This window comes from Astatotilapia calliptera, chromosome 3 (assembly GCF_964374335.1).
Source record: "Astatotilapia calliptera chromosome 3, fAstCal68.1, whole genome shotgun sequence".
NCBI classification, from domain to species: domain Eukaryota; kingdom Metazoa; phylum Chordata; class Actinopteri; order Cichliformes; family Cichlidae; genus Astatotilapia; species Astatotilapia calliptera.
The window spans coordinates 7193945-7214651 of NC_137424.1; the positions used below are offsets into that span (position 1 = coordinate 7193945).

Below are 20707 nucleotides of genomic sequence, written 5' to 3' on the forward strand. Positions count from 1 at the left end.
GGAAGAACAACAACAACAAATTGATGACGGATGTTTGTGCTTCAAACAGGAAAACCAGCAGAAATAAATCACAGCCTGCCAGAGGTTTGGAGTTTCCGAGGTGCAACTGAACGCAGCACAGTGTTCCAATGCTCCTGATTGTCCTCAAACGTCTCTTTGGGTGTTTCCTTCCTGCTCAAAGTTTTCTTTCACTTCCTGAACTTCGTGGAGTGGAGCTTGTTGTTGGTGTGTGAAGAAACTGTAAGTTTGCTTTGTTTCCTCCTTTAACAGTTTGTCTTTAGGAACTTTACTGTTTGTTCAGCTCGTGTTTGATTTCTTCACACAACAAACTGTGTGTGTTTGTATTTCCGGTCTCTCCATTAAAGTCAGTGTGTAATGTTTCATGGCTAACATCAGCTGTGTGCAGCTTAGTTCAGCACAAATCTGCCGCTCCATAGTTCACGGTAACGGACTCACAGCTGGACCAACGAGGCCGAGTGTGTCCGCCACTCTGAGCTACGTTCGTGTTTGTGTACTTGTAGTTTGTACTTTGAGTTCACTCAGAGCCCACAGAGGACGCAGCGTACGTGATGACGTCACAGCCCTTTACCTCCTTTACTGTCACTGTGATTAATATTTACACACGAGACACCTGCAGAGCTCTGACGCTAAGCTAGCACACAGCATGCTAACACTAAGCTAAAGCTAGGCTAGCCAAGAACCCAGAGTGAGGTTAAAGCTAGTGATGGGCAGATGAAGCCTCATGAAGCACTGAAGCTTTTCATCCAATTGGTTCACCCCAACGCGAAGCTTCTTGAAGCTTCATTTGCTCTAGTAGGACACCTACTGGACGTAAAAATATTAGTTGGCATGAATTTGAAGAGTGTGGCCTTTTTGCACACAGCCTGTAAATGTCAACAACAAAAGGAGTGTGTAAAACATGTATATTGTAGTGATGCAGTGTACTGTGTATATTTATACTGGCAGTATGGAACATGATTATTTGGAAATGCCTAAAATGGAAATGATCATATACTGTGAGGTGAGGTGTGGACAGTGGTTGTGCTTTTGTAACATTGAGGCAAGGACAGTGATTAGTGTTTAGGGGACACATCATTGGTTTTTGTTAAAAAGAAACAGTTTCTCCACTGTGGCAGGTCGTAGGCGATTTTTTTTTTCTAAACTGTCTCTAACTCTCACTAACCGCAACTCTCCATCAAACGCCCACATTTTGTCTGAGGGGTTTATATCGCTGTCATAGCTCGCGGCAAAGTTCGAACCGCTTCCTGAACCAGTCACGTGGTACAGCCGGGCAGCGAGGCTTCGGACGTCATCATTTTCAGCCCCTCCCATAAATGAAGCAAGCCTGGATACGCGCTTCACGGAAACGCCCCCTCCATTACTCGACACACGCTTCGAAGCCCCGATACAGAACGTCACATCACTAGTTAAAGCTGAGTAAACACTGACCCCAGACCAGCACCGTGATAAAGTGAGCTGCTGCTGCTGAACTTGAACAGGTAACAAAGTGATGAGCAGTCAGGCTGCAGGTTTCTACCTGTTCATGTTTCTACAGTAGAATCACTTTGAAGTGTCTTTGTGCTGTTTCATCTTTGATTTGTGTTCATAAACACTCAGAGAAACATCACGTGACCTCATCAGGATCTGTGTTGGTGTGTGGGGCTGTACCTCAGCTTTATGTTGTTACATGCTCATTTGTTCATTTTAACATCAAAGTAATGTTATGAGGAGTAATGAAGTAACGTACTCCATTACTTTTAATCAAAGTGTTCTGTGTAATATGTGTAATAATGACTGTTTTGAGTAATGACCAACACTGATCACAACAAAGAGGAAATGCCTCCAACATGCACAAACATTTGAGCCACAACATGCAGTTAATGTGCACAAATGTCTTTGATATGCTGCTCAGTGATGGTGGTGACTGTCAGAGCAGAGCTACTGAGAATCAATAAGTAATATCAATGATGGGATCAGAATCACTAAATTCTTCTCATCCCTGTCAGTATCATACATGTGCTGTATAATGTGATAAATGTAGAGGTGCTGGCTGTTCTCTCACTCTGCTGTTTAGCTGTAAAGGACGCCTCCCTGCCTTTGTCTCATTCATGACCTTTAATAGTCTCTTCTAACATGCAGAGATCTGTATGATCTGTTTCATAGAGTCTAACCAGCCTGTACAGGTAACAACAACAGTCACTGCATCACTGACACACAAACGTCATCTCTGTCAATAACAACATTCATACATGGAATAAAAACACATCAGTGGATCATTGCTGGAGCTGATGTTTGTGCTCCTGGTGCAAAGGCTCTCAGTTTCCTCCTTGAAATAACATCAGTGGTGGGTCAGCGACATGCTTTCTTTCCCTCTCAGGTTTAAATATCTGGGACTCTCCACCGTTTGGTTTTAGAGCTGAAGAAGCTTCTCTGATGAAACGTCTTCCAGAAACTTAAAGACGTCTCTTTTCTCTCCAAGCTCCTTAGATCACATGACCTGGATGACTGAACCTACAGACATATTGACCTGGTTTCATGGTCACATGACAGGTCAGAGGTCAGCGACTGTAACTCAGTTCCTCCTGTTAATGTGAACTCACTGAGTGTTTGTGGTTTACCTCTCAGACTGACTGAAGATGATGATGGAGGAAGAGGAGGACAGAGCAGAGTCTGCAGGGTCCAGCTGTCCGTCTGTGAGGAGTGACGGGTCCAAAGGTCAACAGCCAGCCTTCAGTGGTGAACCTGGAGCAACGAGGTCAGAGAGCTGAACTCACTGAGTAACAGAAATAATTCTGCACTGACATTATAATCAGTGTTGACTCTGGTTGATTGTCTGACTGTGTTTGTGAGCTGAGAGGAAATGAAAATGAGTTTGTAACAAAAATCAGTTTTGTCCAGTTTTCCTGTAAAAAGCTGAACTCTAATCTAAGAGGATGTTACTGACAGGAAACAGCTGCATTATCTGCAGTCTGTGTGATCACAGCTGCTTCAATCATGTTTGTGTCTGCAGAGGTCAGAGGTCACAGTCTGCAGGGTCCAGCTGTCCGTCTGTGAGGAGTGACCGGTCCAAAGAGCTAAATCCAGACTTCAGTGGTGAACCTGGAGCAACGAGGTCAGAGAGCTGTGATGACTCCTTTACATGTTTGTGTTTCCTGGATAAATATGACCTGAAACATCCTCAGATTGTTACAAAGATTCATTAAAAAGAAAACAATGAAGAGAAAAGATCCAAATGTTCGACTTGGTCATTTGCTGTTTGAGGACAGTGATGCTCATATCTGTGGGGAAAGTGTGACCTGAGTGGGTTCATGTTTGTCTTTAAAGAACAGAGCTGCTCTGATTCTCTTTGTGTCTGATCTGTTAAACAGTCTGAGAGGTCACACAGAGACCCAGCAGCTAAAGCCTGGATCATACTGGCTGCTGTTACTCCATCAGGACAACACTGAACCACAGTGGTGTGGATGTAGTGGATAAATCCCACCATACTGATGCTCAGAGTTAACCACAGGGAACAAAACCAGATGTTACCTTCAGATTGTGACCTTTGGAGTGGACGATGCAGATTTCAATAGAGAATAAATGTTGTTGTTTTTCAGCTGTGAAGAAAGAATCTAATTTTCTGAACTTAAGAATTTATGATGCTGGAAACAACATGGAGACTATAACACAACATTTCCACTGTGTTCATAGAATGAATGTAAAACTGTCAGACATTCATTAAATATGCAAAATGTCTACAGAAGCATCAGAGGGTCAGACGTGAAGCACTCAGTGATTTTGATCAAATGACTCATCAGTTATTGATCTGTACTACACTGATCTACCACGTTAGTAAAGCTGGTGTTCTGGTGGTGGAGGGAGACTCGGATCATGTTCTGGTTTTGGAGCAGTGATCTGCTGATGGTTCAGTTTGATGAGCTTCTTCAAAATCATCCCTGACATCACCACTGAAAGGACGTCCATGAAAACAGACTGAAAATTACTGATATGTTCACAATCTGAGAGTTTAAAACTTGACAGACTTGATTCAGATGAAGTTATTTGAGCAGAAACTCCTGGATCTTTATCCTGTGTTGATCTAATCCTTCATGGTTCCTCCACAGAGTGGACCAGCAGAGCTCAGAGGTTCCCAGTGGTCAGTCTGCCCAGCAGCATCAAACACAGCTGGACTCCATATTTATGGTCTGTACATGTACAACAACTACTTTATTATTAATAATAATGCATTTATTTATAGGTCCCTTTCAGAACACCAAGGACTCTGTGGACTAAATGACCAAAAGAAAACAAACTTTGAAATCAGACGGTGCAAATGTGATCACAGGGAAACGTTTTAAACATCGAGGCTTTAAACAGAAACCAAAGTGAAACAGTTTGTAGTCGAGATCAGTGGGAATGAAGCTGAATAACTGTTTCTTCAATAACTTTGAGCAATAAATGACAAATATGATGGAAATTAGCAGCATTAGCACTTACTAATGATGTGAGCTGACACTCGGCTGTATTGAGACGACCACATTAGGTGGTCCTCAACTGTAATGGAAACCAGTGGATCCAGTCCAGTCGTGGCGACCTGTGGTGAGTCGATCTGAGCAGCTACTAATGGAAACAGGGCCATAGATGTGTTTGTGCTTAATAACAGTGAATCACATGAGTTTTACATTACTGTTAAAATCTCATGTTGTTTGTTAAAGTGTGCAGTTCAGGGTGTGTTACTAAAACACTTTCCAAAGACCCAGCCCCCATAAAAAGCAGCCAATCAGCTCCTAAGAGTTACACACCCACACATATCTATCAGGTTAACTCTGGTCTAACACACTTGGATTTAGCTTGAAGAATGTTCCTGTACGAGGACTGAAAATGATTTAATAAGCAGCTAATGTCCAAAGAACAACTTTGACACACCTTCATAAAACCTGCAGAGCAAAGAAAAACCAGCTGAAAGTCGGGCTGCTCTTATGAAAAGTACAGAGAAATTATGGGTCGCTCAACACTTGTGCACAATATAAGAGTTTAAATAAATCTGAAGAATAACTCAAAGTCCTACAATCATACTGATAAAGTCATCTACAGCTAACTATCCAAGTGGATTTGTTTAAGACAGCTCCATCTGCTGGTGGCCCTCTGCAGGTGCATGAAAGGGGCGTGTTTATAGTGAAAGTAGTAGAGAAAGTAAACCCCACGGGAAGGAGGAGGACTCTCAGCGGCTTCCAGCTCATATTCAGACATTTGACTTCTCACTGAAAGCAGCAAGTTTGAGTGTCTGTACCTTAGTTAGAAGAGATAACATGTCAGTAGTAATTAGAGTTGATTGAGCAATGCTGTCCTTGTAATGTAGTTTATGATTTTTATGGACAAGTCCAGTTTTTCTGTAGAGCCTCTCAAGTTGGTGACAGCAGCAGTGGAAGTTCACGTGTAAACCAGAGCAGCAAATCAGGTCCAAATGTGTTGTTCACAGTGAGTGGGATCATCATTGGCTGCTATGTTAACCTCCTGCAGCAGGATGTCTTTGGTCAGAGAATGGATAGATCACTAAGTCATTGTTGAGTTTAGGGAGACAGTAGACAGTTGGAGGAGGTTCAGCCAGTTGACACACAGTAGATAAAATAACTGAAGGCAGGAGCAGACACCTGTATGACTTTCCACCTCTCACATAGATTATTTCCCTGGGCAGCGCCACAGGGCTGGTAGATGTAAACAAAGCTGGAGGAGAGGATTTATTCATCTGAGAAAAGTCACAGAGTTGTGTCTTGATGCTCAATCATCCAGGTACGTAAATCCCAAAAAGCTTGATTCTGTTCATCTGGATGTTTTCAGTGGGAGAAACGTTTCATCATCATCAGGTGACTTCTTCAGTCTCAGCTGACTGCAGGTTTCAATCTTATAAACAGGACATTTGTATGACTGAAACCAGCCCACTGAAGGAACAATGGGCTGGGAGGTCAGTTCATTGATCATTGGTACGCATATTGTCAGGACCATTGATCAATGGTTGTTGATCAATGGTCATGAGTCCAGTTCACAGAGAGCTGGGGAATGGCTGCAATCACAGCATGTAAGATGGTGACAGTTGTACCCTTAGGCCCCTCCTCCATTCAGAGATGGTCTTTCCTTTTCACATAAATGGCCTCCTTGACTCCGCCCTCAAACCAGCGTTCACATTTACTCAGGACCTTCTTGATGTGAAGTTCTTCTGCTTCGCTGGCTGCTGTGTCTGTGGGGATGGTGTTTGTTCTGTGTTGTTGCGTCCTGATGACGCCCAGTTTGTGCTCCAGTGGATGATGAGAGTCAAACCTTAAATACTGATCTGTATGTGTAAACAGAGTGAACCTTTAAGACCAGTTGTCTGTACGATCAACTCAGTCACCTGAAACATCTCCAAGTTTCTGGCTTTGATCATCAACCTGTTGGTAGTTCAGCTCTGAACACCAGTGAAATGTTTCTCCCACTGAAATCGCTGCATTCATATGAACAGCATCAACGTTTTGGGATCATGGAGTTGTGGACAAAGTCTCAGTTAATCAGATAAAGTCAAACCTATAATTGGTAAAGAGTTCGTGGATGATATGCCCCTTGATGGTAAAGAAGTGGATGTTGTGTGGACTAAAGTTCAGAGTGGTGGGTCATTCATAAATATTCTGTTCCAGCTGCTGGAGGACAACATCATCACTTTTGTGAAGAACGAGCTGAAGAAGATCCAGAAGGCTCTGAATCCAAATAAGCCCCAGTGCTTGGAGTTTCAGAGGGAGGATGATGAGCAGAGGAGACACAGCAGAGAGGCATTTGTGAAGATCACAGTGGACTTCCTGAGGAGAATGAAGCAGGAGGAGCTGGCTGACCGTCTGCAGAGACGTAAGAGGATTTATCTAAAGATTTAAGCTGCTGGATAAATGAGACACTTGTGACACCAGTGTGTTCAGTCATTTCTCAGTGGGTCAGAAATTGTCATCAGCATTTTGTAAAATATGATTGTTAAAGTTGTATTTTTATTATTATTATTCAGAACTTCCAGCTGCTGTTTGTCACCGTAACCTTAAATCCACCCTGAAGAAGAAGTTCCAGTGTGTGTTTGAGGGCATCGCTAAAGCAGGAAACCCAACCCTCCTGAATCAGATCTACACAGAGCTCTACATCACAGAGGGAGGGACTGCAGAGGTCAATGATGAACATGAGGTCAGACAGATTGAAACAGCATCCAGGAAACCAGACAGACCAGAAACAACCATCAGACAAGAAGACATCTTTAAAGCCTCACCTGGCAGAGATGAACCAATCAGAACAGTGCTGACAAAGGGAGTGGCTGGCATTGGGAAAACAGTCTTAACACAGAAATACAGCCTGGACTGGGCTGAAGACAAAGCCAACCAGGACATCCAGTTCATGTTTCCATTCACTTTCAGAGAGCTGAATGTGCTGAAAGAGGAAAAGTTCAGCTTGGTGGGACTTGTTCATCACTTCTTTACTGAAACCAAAGAAGCAGGAATCTGCAGCTTTGAAGACTTCCAGGTTGTGTTCATCTTTGATGGTCTGGATGAGTGTCGACTTCCTCTGGACTTCCACAAAACTACAATCCTAACTGACCCTAGAAAGTCCACCTCAGTGGATGTGCTGCTGATAAACCTCATCAGGGGGAAACTGCTTCCCTCTGCTCGCCTCTGGATAACCACACGACCTGCAGCAGCCAATCAGATCCCTCCTGACTGTGTTGGCATGGTGACAGAGGTCAGAGGGTTCACTGACCCACAGAAGGAGGAGTACTTCAGGAAGAGATTCAGAGATGAGGAGCAGGCCAGCAGCATCATCTCCCACATCAAGAAAGCTCGAAGCCTCCACATCATGTGTCACATCCCAGTCTTCTGCTGGATCACTGCTACAGTTCTGGAGGATGTGCTGAAAACCAGAGAGGGAGGACAGCTGCCCAAGACCCTGACTGAGATGTACATCCACTTCCTGGTGGTTCAGGCCAAAGTGAAGAAGGTCAAGTATGATGGAGGAGCTGAGACAGATCCACACTGGAGTCCAGAGAGCAGGAAGATGATGGAGTCTCTGGGAAAACTGGCTTTTGATCAGCTGCAGAAAGGAAACCTGATCTTCTATGAATCAGACCTGACAGAGTGTGGCATCGATATCAGAGAAGCCTCAGTGTACTCAGGAGTGTTCACACAGATCTTTAAAGAGGAGAGAGGACTGTACCAGGACAAGGTGTTCTGCTTCATCCATCTGAGTGTTCAGGAGTTTCTGGCTGCTCTTCATGTCCATCTGACCTTCATCAACTCTGGACTCAATCTGCTGGAACAACAACAAACAAAGTCCATATGGTCTATATTGTTTTGGAAACAAAAACCTGAAAAAGAAGTAACATCTGTAGAGAAACACTTCCACCACAGTGCTGTGGATAAGGCCTTACAGAGTCCAAATGGACACCTGGACTTGTTCCTCCGCTTCCTCCTGGGTCTTTCACTGCAGACCAATCAGAGTCTCCTACGAGGTCTGCTGACACAGACAGGAAGTAGCTCACAGACCAATCAGGAAACAGTCCAGTACATCAAGAAGAAGCTCAGTGAGAATCTGTCTGCAGAGAAAAGCATCAATCTGTTCCACTGTCTGAATGAACTGAATGATCGTTCTCTAGTGGAGGAGATCCAACAGTCCCTGAGATCAGGAAGTCTCTCCACAGATAAACTGTCTCCTGCTCAGTGGTCAGCTCTGGTCTTCATCTTACTGTCATCAGAAGAAGATCTGGATGTGTTTGACCTGAAGAAATACTCTGCTTCAGAGGAGGCTCTTCTGAGGCTGCTGCCAGTGGTCAAAGCCTCCAACAAAGCTCTGTAAGTACATTTGTATTCATATGCTTGTTGACAAAAAGCAGGTGTGATCAACTAAAACCACTAACAAAATAACCCCCAAAACCACAGTTATGAGTGCTGGTGTCTGAAAAGTGTATACAACTGTTAAGTGATAATCAGTACTCATTTTGTTCAATACTGAATACCTGTCGGCATTTCTGAAATTTTTCTGGGTGTAACTGTCATCAAAGTTACACCCAGACCTGGCCTTGAGTTGTTATCTGAGTTTTAATCATGAACTCTTCTTAAACGATGACAAAATAAAGAAATTTGGCACGTTTTGTTGATACCAAAAGCCTATTGAACTATCCACTGTTCTTTTACTGCTCTGTTCTCTGTTCTCTCTCTGATTGTTTCCACATGTTGCTCGTTACTTTCTTGACAAAAAGAGAATGGAATATTGCTAAATGTTATGTAATCTCATTACACTTGATCAAAAGTAAGTTTTTTTAAATTGTTTTTCTGTTATTTTTCAGACTGAGTCTCTGTAACCTGTCAGAGAGAAGCTGTGAAGCTCTGTCCTCAGGTCTCAGCTCTCAGTCCTCTAATCTGAGAGAGCTTGACCTAAGTAACAATAACCTGCAGGATTTAGGCGTGAAGTTTCTGTCTGAAGGACTGAAGAGTCCACACTGTACACTGGAAACTCTCAGGTGAGATCAAGCATTTTGTAATCAACTGGCAGAATTAGCAAATTAATAATAAGGTAATCCTTTAATAAGAGGAGATATGGGGGTGTTCTGATGTGCAAAGTAGTCTTATGTTGAAAGATTCTAAAACAAGAAGTAGTTCCTGGGAACTGCTTTCTGTTTTATTGCTGTCTAAGTAGAAACTTGCTGATGAAATTACTGATGAGTTTGCAGAGTTGAATCCACAGAACACAACACAAATATTCTTACACCCGACAATATGTACATAGTCATGGTGTTGGGTGCTGAAGATCATAATTAGAAATTTAATTATAAATTTCTTTAAATGCACATTCAGGTCTGTGACACTCATTCAGACCGTGAGCACTGGCTCTGTGCTACATACAGACATTTCTGCATCCCTGCCATTCAAAGGCACTTTGTTATATATAGTTTATATATGTAGTATTCAAAACTGAACTGTAAGCTTGGTGTTTTTAAAGGAAGCAATTTTAATTCAGTGTTTTCATTAGTCTTAATTTTATACATTTACTACCACTAAGAAGAGAACGGACATGACCTTAAGGCCTGGACAAGTTTGAAACCTTTTGTCCTTCACAATGGAAAATGGGTATCACTTTATCCAGCTTCTAATTTATAAATTCTGCACTCAGCTTTGCCGTCTCCAATATCACTGAAATTCAGCCAGATGCTGCTCATTTTATGCTTTCACTTTTTCCTGACACGCTTGAATTTAAACCTGTGTCTGTGTGTACCAGGCCTGTACCACTAAGCTTGCTTTCTTCTGAACGTTTGCCCCCATCCCTTTCTTTAAATAGTGGCATGATCCCAGGCTGTCTCTTAATGTGATTGGCCACATGATGTGTCCATCAGAATAAAGTCCCAGCCCTGCTGCCATGGAATATCAGCAACCCTGAAAATTCTTTAATAACTGATATATGAAATTATCTCAGGGGCTGAATTTGGCCGACGGGCCATATGTTTGACACCCCTGGTTTAGACAGTTTAGCATTCTATGTTCTACTGAGTTAACTCCAAGCTGAGTAGCAAATCAGCTAACTGCAGCCACAAGCTGCGACTGGTTTTCTTTGTGGATGATGATGTATTCTCCCTTTACTAGGTTCACTCAGGTGTTCCACTCATGGTTGTTATTAACTTCCTGTTTTATTTTGGTAGTTTTCATCTCTGGTGTCAAAGGTTTAGTTTTACTTCCTCCCCTGACATTGTCTACATGAGTTTCAGCTGTACAAGGTTTTATTGCGTGTTTATTGATTTGACGCTTCTATTTATTTAACTATTATTGTTGACTTCTAAACAATTGTTAAAAAGTATTTTCATTGAAATATCAAATAATTTATTACTTTATCAGCTAATTCATTATACTTCTCTAAATAAGGGTGATAGTGTGTGTGGGTTGTCTTCAGATACTCTGCTTCCTCCCACAGTCCAATGTGAATGAGGCCCAGCTGTAAAGTCACAGCAGTCACACTGTATGTGTCTCATTGTCACTGGAGTTTAGGCTCCATGCATCCAGCTGGTGCTGCAGAAAAAGTAGAAATGTTTCTGTTTGGTTCTAATCTGCTGCTGAGTCTCTTTTACAAAGATAGAACTGCAGCTAATCATGCTCATGTAGCCAGTTAGTAAAAACCCAAGTCACCGTCAGACTAGGGTTGCCAACTTCCTGGGACACCTCGTGGCCAGGGCCGGGCGACCCAGTTGTCTCCACCCTTCCAAGTGTGGTGAATTTTTTAGCAACATTAACACAGTAAAACAGGTCTCTTTCTTAAACAGAAGCCTGTCATGCTTAACTTTAAAGAATATAAGTTAATCTTTCTTTAAAAGAACTCTGTCCTGCTTAACTTAAAATTATATAAATTTATAGAAAACAATAGAAAGAAAAACATTCTTATAACAGTCCACATAAAGTGCATTTAGTGCAGCTGGCTTCAGTTGAGGTATTATTTCAGCTTTTCTAATGCTAATCAGCTGCTCCTGTTTGTAAACCCGCTTGTTCCCATGATTACGCATCTTAACTCATCATCATTATTAATCTATGTATTACTTTTATGTATTAGTCATCTATTTGTTGTAATCATCTATCCTTGCAGTTGTTTATTACACAAAATAAATTATATTATCACACTTCTGGCCACATAGAGTTGATATTCACTGCACATGCTCACATTAACCTTAACCAGAGGGTTTAAAAACAACAACGTCTACATACCATATCTTCTGCTGCCATGGCCTGGTGAACAACAAATTGGTTAAGGGTTCCCTGAGCTTTCATGCCACTCATGTGCCCACCACTAGAAGCATGCTGCCAGTCCACCATGGCCTATGAAAAAAGTGCGACGGCACACAGTGCAGTGCGCTTTATAGGTGTTATCGCGCACTTTTTCCAGCGAGGTGTTTTCATTTTCCCATTCCTCCCTGCACTTATGCAGCCTTTTTTTTTCTTTCTCGTGGGGTACAAACATTGCTGGTCGAAGGTGTACTGTCGTCCGAGACTTGCACCGCAGTGTCAGCGTTTGTTTCCCTGTTGGCCATGCTTCTTTTTGTGGTCATCTGTTGTCTTCTGGTATTTTCTCAGCGAGCGACCTTTCCTCTACCAATGAGATGAGCGGTAATCTGAATTGTCATACTCGTGCGTAAGGTCATTGGTCACAAAGCAGGAGAGGGGCTGGGAATTATGTTTTCAAACAAAGCGTTAATTCCATTAACATTTATAGACTACTTTTGATTCTCTCTGTATTACAGGACAAAGTGCGTCCCTTTGGAGCTCAATACGGGACGGGTACTTTTTATTTATTTATTTATTTTATTTTTATTTTTTTTTGCCTGTCCCGTTTGGCTCTTTTGCATCAGAATTGTTGTCTAAAGGCAAAGAAAGATGCCCAACGGATTTACTTTACCAAATTGACCATCCCAGCCTTGCCATAATGGTCCATTTGATTCACCTTTTATTGTTTATTTTATTTTCACTTACTGAATACGGGACAGACTTGACTGGGGGAAAGAAGGGGAGGAAGAAAGAGGGAAAGAGAAACAGCTGAGAAGAGGGACGGGGGAGAAGGGCAAAAGACAAAAACCAACAGAATGGGCAGGAAAAAAAAAATGCATCTATCGATCACCTGGATCACCTGCTGAGAAAGAAAAAGGAAAACAAGCAGAAGAGAACAAGAGTAATAGAATAAACAACATCACAATGATATATGGGAATATGACAGTAAATACTAAATGTTAAACATTATTGTGCAGCACATAAGATCAACAGAACACAGTGTGCTTTGAGGTAGGAGCCAAAAAGGGTGTAGTTTGTGGGTGTGATCACCCGTGTGTACACCTGTGAGCATGGACGCGCTTGTTTTTTTAAAAGGTTCCTTCATGTAATGATCTGCTAGAGGGTGTGGGGGGGGGCACAGCCCCGTCCTCCAGGGCGTGAAGCAGGTGTGGAGGAGATCAAAACTCCAGACATCCAGAGGCCCCCAGAACACAAGAGACCAAGGAAGACCAACAGAGGGGCAGCCGCGCCACTGACGTGTACTTTTCTTTCTAAATACGGGACGATTCCGTTATTCAAGGGACGGTTGGCAACCCTACGTCAGACACAGCAGACATTTAGTGATGATCTCACTGTATGTGGTCTTTTAGCGCCTCCTAGTGGTGAATTTGTGGAGTGGTGTTAGTCTGGGTGAGGAGTGTAACTATTGAGTGACACAGACCGAGCCTGCATGCTGGTAGCACCTTAGCCACAGCTCGGGTGTGGAAAAGCTGAAAAAGAAGGTTTTCTAGTTTGTAACAAGGAAAAAACTGAGAGGACTGAGTTAAAGAGAGGCTGGAGAGTAACACAGCGCAGCAATGAAAGCTGTTCACACAGTTTAGACAGTTTAGCATCAAATGTTCTAGTGAGTTAGGTTAGCTCCATGCTAACGAACAAATCAGCTAACTAGCAAGCCAGCTAACTAGCAGACCAGCTAACTAGCAAACCAGCTAAATGTAGCCACAAGCTGCGACTGCGGTTTTATAACGAGAGCATCAGACACTCAGACTGGTTTTCTTTGTGGATGATGATGTATTTTTATTCTAATCCTTCATGGTGATGCTGCCATTCACCCACTGCTCCTGGCAATGTTGCCAACTCCTCAGTAAGGAAAATTGCTATTGGCTGTCCTAAAAGTTGCTGGAAGGAGGTCAGTGTGAATGGACTGTTGTCATTGGTCTGAATGTGTCACTATAAACATGTGCTCTTCATTATTGTGTGTGTAGAACAACAAATAAAACCAAATCACAAAAAGCTTCAAGTCAAAAACACATGAAACTTTGAGGGTTTTTCCCAAGGATGAGGAAGCAGACTCGGCCCCAAACAGCTGGATATATGGATGGTTACCACAGCAACCACAGCAGTGCGCTCTGAGTATATTTAGTTGTATAAAGGTGTTTGTGGTGTGTTGCAGCTGAAGCAGCCTCATGTATGTTGACACAGGGAGAAAATAGTGTGAGAACAGCTCACAGCTCGCTGCCTTCAACAGTCTCTTCCTTCCTTGTTTAGATGTCACTGATATCACCGCTCTCACACTGACCACCTGTTGGAGCTAACATGCTAACATGGCTAACAGCAGGATCACTACATGTAGTCCTTAGTGATGGAAACTGGAACCATGAAGTCAGTGATGCTGGAATAAGCATCTCCACAGTGACACTAATGGTAACTATCATGACTCTTTGATGATATTCTGTGAAACACTGACAGAGAAAAGTGTTGGACAAATCTGAACAAGTCTACTTAATATACACGACTGTCCATAATTTTGATGGACACATGTTTTGGAGAAACGCCCTCCCTCCTGCTGCTCAGTTCACTCCGCTGTTCCACTCATGTTTGTTCATTATAACCTGTTTTATTTTGGTAAGTATGGTCTCTGGTGTCAGACGTTGTCTGGATGAGTTTCAGCTGTGTCACATGACCCTCCTGTGTTGACCTCAGCTGTATAGATGGCTCTGTCCTTCCCTCAGTCTTTATGTCAGTGTCAGTTTCTCCTCCTCATGTGCTGCCGGCCTCTTTTAGATTCTCTTTAGTTTGTTCCTCGTGTCCTTTCATTCCTCAGTTTAAGACACCAAACTCATCAAAGGTTCAGTCTGCCTCCTGAAACACTCCCATTCATGACATGAGACCAATACAAGATGTCCTTGGCAGCACAAACACTGTTTTAAAAGCAGCGATGGGCAAAGCCAGGCTTCGTCAAACTGAAACACTGGAAGCATTTGTGCCATCTTGAAGATGCTGTTCTGTGAAACGGGGACACAGACGAGCCCAGCACAGTTCACAACACAACTACAGACACACAATACATCAGTTTAGTCAAACATAACAGACTGCTGTGTTTACTGTAATAGGCACACAGGTTTACAGCTGTTTGTTGGCCTCATGTTTTGCTCCCAGCCGTGAAGCTTTGGATGCGTTATGTTGACTTTGAGGTTTTCTGGGAGTTTGTGTCATCAGTTCTACACACTGTCAATCAAAGTTACAAGCTGGCGTGGCGTTAGCTTTGATTTGGAATCACTTTGAAAAAGATACATTTCCATGAAAAGATTAAATGTGTTTTCTTTCTTTATACAAAGTTTGTCCCATTTTCACAGGCTCATTCTGACCAATCAGAAGCCTCCATTTCACGCACATCTTTAAGTCGTCCTCAGCTGAACATCTTCTGAACCATTAAAAAACTTTCCTGAACTTTACCTTCTAACACTGGCCTGATGTTTCACTGTCAGTCTGGAGTTTGGCTCATAGTGAACCTGCACAAGTCCTGTTGGATTTGACAGACTCAAAAAGGAAAATAGAGCCTGGAATCAATGTGTTTTTCTAGCTTTCCTTTTTATAGGATCAGTATTTTCTGTATTTCTACACACAGTCTGTGAGTAACAGCTGACAGTGAGGATGATATCCCTGAATGCAGTACATCCTATTTTCTGTTGTAAGTAGAAAAAAGCGCAGACAGAGCTGAAAACTGGGGCCCGTTCTTCGTACCTCGCTTACTACATCCAAGATCAAATGACACATCCAAGACCAAATCATCGCGCTAACCGTGAGCTCGCTGTTCCGGTTCTCCGAACACACCTGTTGTTGACGATTAGTACAGCTGGATGAAGTAATGTGAGATCACCGGGTGTCGTAAAAGGGGCTACGCGTCGATAGTAGAAACATTGATCGGCAACCCTTTGATTGGTCGGCGAAAATGTCGAAGGAGTGCGCTCGGCTCGGTATTTTCCGGCAGCAGAGCAAGAACTCTTGAGTGAGGGATTTCAGGAGTTTCAGAGTTTAATCAGAACGCAAGGGAACACTGCAAAGGCTGCAGAAGCAAGGAGAGAGGGCTGGCAGGAAGTTGCTGACAAATTAAACTCGTAAGTAATTTAATAATAACAATAATAATGGAGTGGATTGATATAGCGCTTTTCAAGGCACCCAAAGTGCTTTACAATGCCACTATTCATTCACTCTCACATTCACACACTGGTGGAGGCAGCTACGGTTGTAGCCACAGCTGCCCTGGGGCAGACTGACAGAAGCCAGGCTGCCATATCGCGCCATCGGCCCCTCTGGCCAACACCAGTAGGCGGTAGGGTAAATTTATTATATTACACTATATTATCCAATATTATATTACATTATATTATATTATAATATGTTATATTTTATCCTCTGTCACATTAGAGCCACAACAGGACCCACTAGAACATGGGAACAAGTAAAAGTGAAATATAAGAATATTCTACAGAATGGTAATATTTATCACTTATATTGCTTTTAGTCTCTTGGAAAGAGACCCTGGAATAATCTGTTTGTTTGTTCATAACAGCAACCAAGAAAAGGGCAGAGCAAAAAAAAAGACAGGTGGTGGTCCTGCACCCCCTCGTCAACAAGTTGGTTAAGTAAATAATACCCTCACGGGAAAATCGATATCTCTCTATGAGCACACTGTCGCGCTGAGCTAAAGGATCCTGTCTATCCCGCAATATACGCTGAATTCTGAGGACTCTCCTTATCAATCTTGCACCTTCCGCAATGGGTGGCTCGCGTATACGGACAGGACATGGCTGCGACAGACTTCCCAAATCCACCTTCGCTTTTATAGCCGTGGTCTCTCATCTTGATTACACGAAGTAATTTACAATTACTACTCTGAAATATGAATTACATCTGTAATAATCACATACATGTAATAGAATGTTAATAGTACATTTCCCTTTTTTAGGAAATGACCTGTATGTATCTGTGTGACATCAATAAAAGGATCAAGTGCTGCATTATCTTTAGTTACATTGATGTTATTTATTTATGGTGAAACAGTGGTGGAATATCGCTGTTGCTTTCGTATGAATGAAGCGGACATACCTGCGTGGCCGCGATCTAATCCTGTTTACATAAAGCAAACCTGCTCCCGAGCAGGTTTACGCTTACGGCTCTGTTGCTATGACAGCAAGTCCCGGATGAGCTTCGGAGAACCGAATGATCCAGGATCACGCGAAATCGTCAACAATCAAATCCAGCTAACTTACTTAGCGAGGTACGAAGAACGGGCCCCTGGTGCCTGTTTGATTTAGTCCTTGAAGCAGTTTTTACTGTTTTTACTGAGATCTTCTAATGATGTTACAGACAGTGTGTGGCTCTCTCTCTGCTGATAGGACTGAATGTGTGTGGAATAAACTGAAGCAGTGATATAAAAGCATCATTCAGCCATTAAAAGGGTCAAAAAGACCAGTCAATGAAAAATGGGAATTCCCGAGACTGGCAATGCCTGGAAGCCGCAGGTATGCCACCTGTGGCAGCTGAGGTCACGTGATCTGAGTGTTTGAACCAGACGTTGGAGCAGCGTTTCCAAACATCTGCACTTCAGAAGCTCCAAAGTGTGGAAATGTCACTGTGGAGCATCTCATCCCTATCTAAGAGATTTTCTTGCCTCTGCAAAGCGAAGCTTGCAAACAGCACCATAGTTTGTCAATCCCAACCAATCAGAGCGCTCCTTATGTCACGTCACATGACTCGTGTGTTTTCCTCTTTGCTTAGCACCCAAAGAACTAAAGAAAGGCTAAAAGGACATTCAGCCAATCAAATCCCTCCTAGGAACAGGAAGTCTAGAGAGGAAATGGAGCAGAGAAGGAGAATCACCAGTTTAAATGTCTGAGTTTTAAACTGGTGACCCTCTAAAGAGGCTTTTATTGACTCTTTCTGTTTTCTTTACAGCTTTTTTCACCATTTAAACTGTTTAATATCAGATTTAGAAATAACTTTTGGACAGTTTTTCTACATTTGCACTAAAATGTGACATAAATAATGACTTTCTGACTTTACGTTGGACTAATCTAACGACTCAGCCTGGCTATGTTGGACTGGGTGTGGAAGCAGCTCCCAGTTTGAGTTCAGGAGACAGACACCCTCTCTACTTTGAAGATCAGCTTCAAACTTTCCTTTTTGATAAAGCTTATAGTTCGAGCTGGATCAGGTGACCCTGAACCATCCCTTAGTTATGCTGCTATAGGCTCAGGCTGTTGGTGGACTTCCCATGATGCTCTGCTTTCTTCTCCCCTCTTTTCACTCCTGATGCTTTTATATGTCACTACTGCATGTCCTTAACTTTTGTCTCTCTGTTTTGTTCTTGTCTCTCTGAGCTCATCTCTTCTCTTTCCCCTCACCCTGCAACCAGTCATGGTAGATGCTCCTCCTGGAGCCTGTTTTCACTGGGAGGATCTTTGTGTCAAAGGGAGTTCTTCTTCCCACCATCACCAAGTGCTGCTCACAGTGGATTGTGTCGCGAAATCTATCAATGTAGAGCAGTGAGACAAACCACGGAGGCCCCAGAGAAGTGCAATCAAACGATGAGTTTATTAACACACAGGAGAAAACATCAGCCTATGTCTTCTGACAAAAATACATGTTGTGGACACTTACAAAGCAGTGGGGTATACGCCCCCCCCATGGCGTCAATAAAAATAGTCAGAGTAAAATATGTTCCAGACATTAGTCACAGTTAATGGTACATCTTGTACATGTTTAATGGCTATAAACAGACACAGAACTTCTCTTTTCTGTAACACCTTCCATACAAGGTAATAAACTTCAAGCCCTCAGGGTCTCTGGGGCTAATTATTGACTCTGGTCATCTGTTGCCAAGTAGAGTAAATATAGTGAGACACCAAATGAGTTAAGGCCTCAGGCCTGACACATTCCTAGATTATATGTGTTATATGTATTGTAAGCATGCATGCAATCATCCTGTTCTAGTTTCCCTCAGCATGGATCACCTGGACAGTCACGCCAGTGAAGCTTAAGACCCTTAATGAACCGAACATCAACTCGACATAAGCACAAATATGCAATGTGTATGAAATACTTCTGACCGTACTTGTAATAAAAGTTAACATAATGGAAGGATCCTCAAATGAACATCTTCAATAGACAACTTTAATGCAATATCAATACTGTGAGAAATATTATTAGATGGAATAATGCTGTAAAGAACATTATTAATGCAGTTATAATGATGCAGATTATATGGCAGCAATAAAAGAATTTCTGTATCTCCACAATTGTCTGATGTTTGGGGCTTTCTCTCTAATATTGGAGGCTGTTACCTTACACTGTTAAACAGCTTCAGATGACTGTTGTTGTCCATTGGGAATTGTCACTTTTAAATAAAGTTACATTGAATGGATGTAAATGGATAGATGTTATTGTGACAAAGAGAAAACGATTGTTGACAGATTGATTGTTGTTTTGTGTGTCTGCAGTCTGTCAGGCTGTCTGATCACAGAGGAAGGCTGTACTTCTCTGGCCTCAGCTCTGAGCTCCAACCCCTCCCATCTGAGAGAGCTGGACCTGAGCTACAATCATCCAGTTGACTCAGGAATTAAGCTGCTGTCGGCTGGACTGAAGGATCCAGGCTGGAGACTGGACAATCTCAGGTATGGAGAGAATGTCTGATAGAGGAGGAAGAGCTGGAATCATTTCCTGTGTCTTTCACTCACTTCCTGTTTGTTTCCTGCAGATGAGACATGAACAATCACACATGCAGGAATATTTTCAGGGACAGACACACTAGTCTAGCTGGATAGTTCATGGATATTTATGTAGGGGGTCTTCAAGGAGTTTGTTTGCAGGAACATTTAGGTCACAGGTGTACCTGATATAGATACCAGTGTACCTAATAAAGTGTCAGCTAACATTTGGAAATGGAAGCTAAAATAATGACAAACTCTACATTCACAGCTGAATTCACAATAAATTTGTTCTCAAGTGCACATTTTTCTGTTATTGTTCTCAAACAACAGAATGAGAATGAAATATTGATTCTAACAGGGCCCATAAACTTTACTAACTAAACATTACTGTGAGCAGCTCCTCCATCACTTCAAAACTGTCATCAACACCACGGACATACATTGGGAGCTGGGCAGTGTCGGTGATGTCTGTGGTCTCATCAAGAGCGACTGAGTATACACTGAAACATTTGGCTTTCTCACACAGTTGGTCATAAATGTCACTTGACAGGTCAGAAATGCGATCTGCTGCGGTGTTGGCAGAAAGGCTGATGTTGCTAAACTGACCTTTCTTTCCCGGACAGACTATATTTGCAGCCTGCAATATGCACTTTTAGACAAATGCACCTTCTGTGAATGGCTTCCCTGCTTTAGCAATCATCTCACTAACCACGTGGCTCCGACTGCTGCATTATTCTCTTTGGTTGCTTTCTTGGAGAAATCTTGCTGCCTCAGTAGATCTGTTTTAAGACTGGCAACCCGGTTCGCTCTCTCGTCTCCCTGGTATTTTGCATCCACCTCACCATGTCTAGTTGTGTAATGACGTTTCAAATTGTATTCCTTGTGCAGCGCAACTTTCTCTGTGCAAATAAGACAGGTCAGGGTGCCCCTGTGCTCAACAAAGAAATATTGCATTTCCCACTTTTCCTGAAATTGTCGGTGCTCATCACCAACCTTTCTCTTCACCGCAGGCTTTGAAAAAGACATGTTTGGGGCTATGTGACATTTATAATTCTACTTGGTGTCACTGTCGCATTGAAGTTTCAATCAAGCGTTTAGCCGACGGACGGGGAACGTCTCAACGCGTAGAGAACGTCATTTCTGCTTCTTTTTCTTGCAACCGTAGCACGGCGATCGGCAGATAAAAAGCCGGTAGCAGTCTCCTTTGTTTTTACGCTC

The 20707-nt window shown here is 42.6% G+C and overlaps 1 protein-coding gene across 1 annotated transcript; it reads left to right on the forward strand.

The window, feature by feature from the left end:
* Positions 1 to 4538: 4538 nt before the first annotated feature.
* Positions 4539 to 9230, forward strand: LOC145422801 (protein NLRC3-like). Its single transcript, XM_080294615.1, has 2 exons — positions 4539 to 4578; positions 7004 to 9230. Exons 1-2 carry the CDS (start codon positions 4539 to 4541, stop codon positions 8830 to 8832), a joined length of 1869 nt encoding a protein of 622 aa, XP_080150741.1. The 3' UTR covers positions 8833 to 9230.
* The last annotated feature ends 11477 nt before the right edge of the window (positions 9231 to 20707 follow it).

Bases quoted from the DNA above. Each gene is read 5' to 3' on its own strand.
- LOC145422801 (XM_080294615.1), top strand. From the start codon at position 4,539: ATGGAAACCAGTGGATCCAGTCCAGTCGTGGCGACCTGTG. The intron at 4,579-7,003 runs GTGAGTCGATCT...ATTATTATTCAG, and splicing joins TCCAGTCGTGGCGACCTGTG to AACTTCCAGCTGCTGTTTGT.